A 2,233-nucleotide genomic window follows, 5' to 3' on the forward strand; every position below is an offset into this window, starting at 1 on the left:
GGGCCTGAGTTTCCCCTCCTCACCTAATCCCTTCGGCTGATTGCTCTTCTGTCCGGGTTGAAGGCTTTTTTCCCCTTCCCTGCTCTTCCAGCCTGCTACTCTGGCGTCCCTGCATTGTCTCTCCTCACCTGTAAGCCTGGGGTTACAGAAAAAGAAAGGTTGGGCAATCTAATTCTGTAGTGATACCACCTCGGAACCCCAAGGAGGGGTCACTATGAGTCGGATCCGACTTGACAGCACATAACAACAATGACAATGACAGTTTGTCCAGACTGGCTTTCCTGCCTAACTCGTTATAAACCTAGCTACAAAGCAAAGCAAGGGCGCTGTGCTGTGCATGTGGCCAGGAGACATCCACCCACTCTCCTGCCTCAGGTCCTCTGGGTGAGAGCTGGCGTTCCACATGTAAACAAAGCCTGTCAGCATTGTTCACACACGAGGTTCTTGGACAATAGGATGGCAACCAAATCCTATTGACCCCAAAAGTTTTGAAAGTGTGGACTCAGACAGGCACCAGTGTTCACTAAAGCCCTATGCACAATAGCTAAGAGGTGGGAACAGCCCAAGTGTCCGTTGACAGATGATGGCTGAACACCGTGTGGTCCACGCACACAGCGGGGTATCAGCCAAACAAAGGACGAGGTCCTGACACAGGCACATGGATGAACCCTGAAAACATGACGCGGAGTGAACGAAGTCAGACCAGAGGACAGTGGCGATCCCCAAACAGGCAAATGCAGAGACAGGAAGTGAAGTAGTGGTCACCGGGGCTGGAGGGAGGGGAGATGGGGAGTTACTGCTTAAGGGGGCAGGGGTTCTCCAGGTGCCAGACATTTCGGAGCCAGATAGCAGGGGTGGTTTACACCCGGAGTGTCATTAATGCCACTGAACTGTACACTCAGGGTTAATGGCTCACTGCATGTTGTGGATCCTCTGCCACAATAAGAAAGCTTCATGGTGCCATCTGCTCGGCCCTACCCCTCGGCCCTGCTGTGCCCTGAAGGGCGGTGGAGATGCCAGTCAGAACCCTCAGAGCCTCCCGGCGTGAGCAGGAGGCCGCACGTAGCTTGCCTTTTCCTCTAGATCGTTGCCTGGACCCTCACCCACTCGCTCAGACACGATGCGTGCACGTGGGTACACAGTGGGACACCTGTCACTGGGTTCGTCCCTGGACTTGCCACTGCGGGTTCACATGGGCCCTTTTTACCACTCTGTGGGGACCTGGGAGTCCCTGGATGGGGACCTGGGAGTCCCTAGGTGGTGCGATCAGTTCACGTGCTCAGCGAACCACAGGTGGGAGGTTCAAGTCCTCCCGGGGCCTGGGGACAGGCCCGCTGCTGTGCTTCCAACCCATCAGCCACTGAAAACCCCCTGGGGTGCAGTTCTGCCCCAGTCCACATGGGGGCGCTGTGGGCCACAGCCAATTGGTGGTCAGTGACAGGTTATGAAGACCTTGATGTGTCTACCCCTGGGATGACTGGGACAGCATTTTTTGGTGCAGTGCCTAAGGCACTTGACTGCTAACCAGAAGGTTGTTGGTTCAAACCCACCAGCTGCTCCGTGGAAGGAAGAGGGGCAGTCTACTTCTGTCAGGATTTACCACCTTGGAAATGTAACGAGCGTCACTATGGGTCAGGATGGACTCGGTGGCAGCGAGTTGGGTTTTGAACGGGAACGAGTCCTCCTGAGCGAGGCCCTCACACCTGTGGTTCTCGTCCTCAGGTGGAAGTCTGGCTGAACCGTGTGCTGGACCGGATGTGCGCCACGCTGCGGCACGAGATCCCGGAGGCCGTGGTGACCTACGAAGAGAAACCGCGGGAACAGTGGATCTTCGATTACCCGGCCCAGGTCTGAGACCAACCCGTCTGCCTGGTGAATGGTGGCCCTGAAGGGAGTGTCCCCTTTCTTTTATTTATTTATTTATTATCATTATTTATGTATTTTTAATTGTGATTTGGGTGAAGATTTACAGAGCAAATTCACTCTGCATACAGCAGTTCACATATACTTTGTCTCATGTCACTGACCACAGTTTACCACAATGCTACAGCTCCCCTCCCACTTCCTCCCCATAGTCACCTCTTCCCAGTGTTCATCCCTCCATACTCTCCTGCCCCTTGAGCTGTCTCCCTGTGAATAAGCAGCCCTTCTTTCTCCCATGATTGTTCTCTTCAAGGAGTATATCTACTTGAGGTAAATGTTCAGCTCATATGCCTGTATTTTGTTTGGCTGG

The 2,233-nt window shown here is 53.9% G+C and overlaps 1 protein-coding gene across 1 annotated transcript in view; it reads left to right on the forward strand.

Moving 5' to 3' along the window:
• The window catches only part of DNAH17 (dynein axonemal heavy chain 17), a 128,661-nt gene that overhangs the window by 49,394 nt on the left and 77,034 nt on the right, over positions 1–2,233 (forward strand). Inside the window, 1 exon segment of the mRNA XM_007959838.1 lies at positions 1,723–1,848. Within this exon segment, the coding sequence (XP_007958029.1) occupies positions 1,723–1,848 (126 nt within the window).

This window comes from Orycteropus afer, unplaced genomic scaffold (assembly GCF_000298275.1).
Source record: "Orycteropus afer afer isolate SDZICR_OR568_19922 unplaced genomic scaffold, OryAfe1.0 scaffold00018, whole genome shotgun sequence".
NCBI lineage: Eukaryota > Metazoa > Chordata > Mammalia > Tubulidentata > Orycteropodidae > Orycteropus > Orycteropus afer.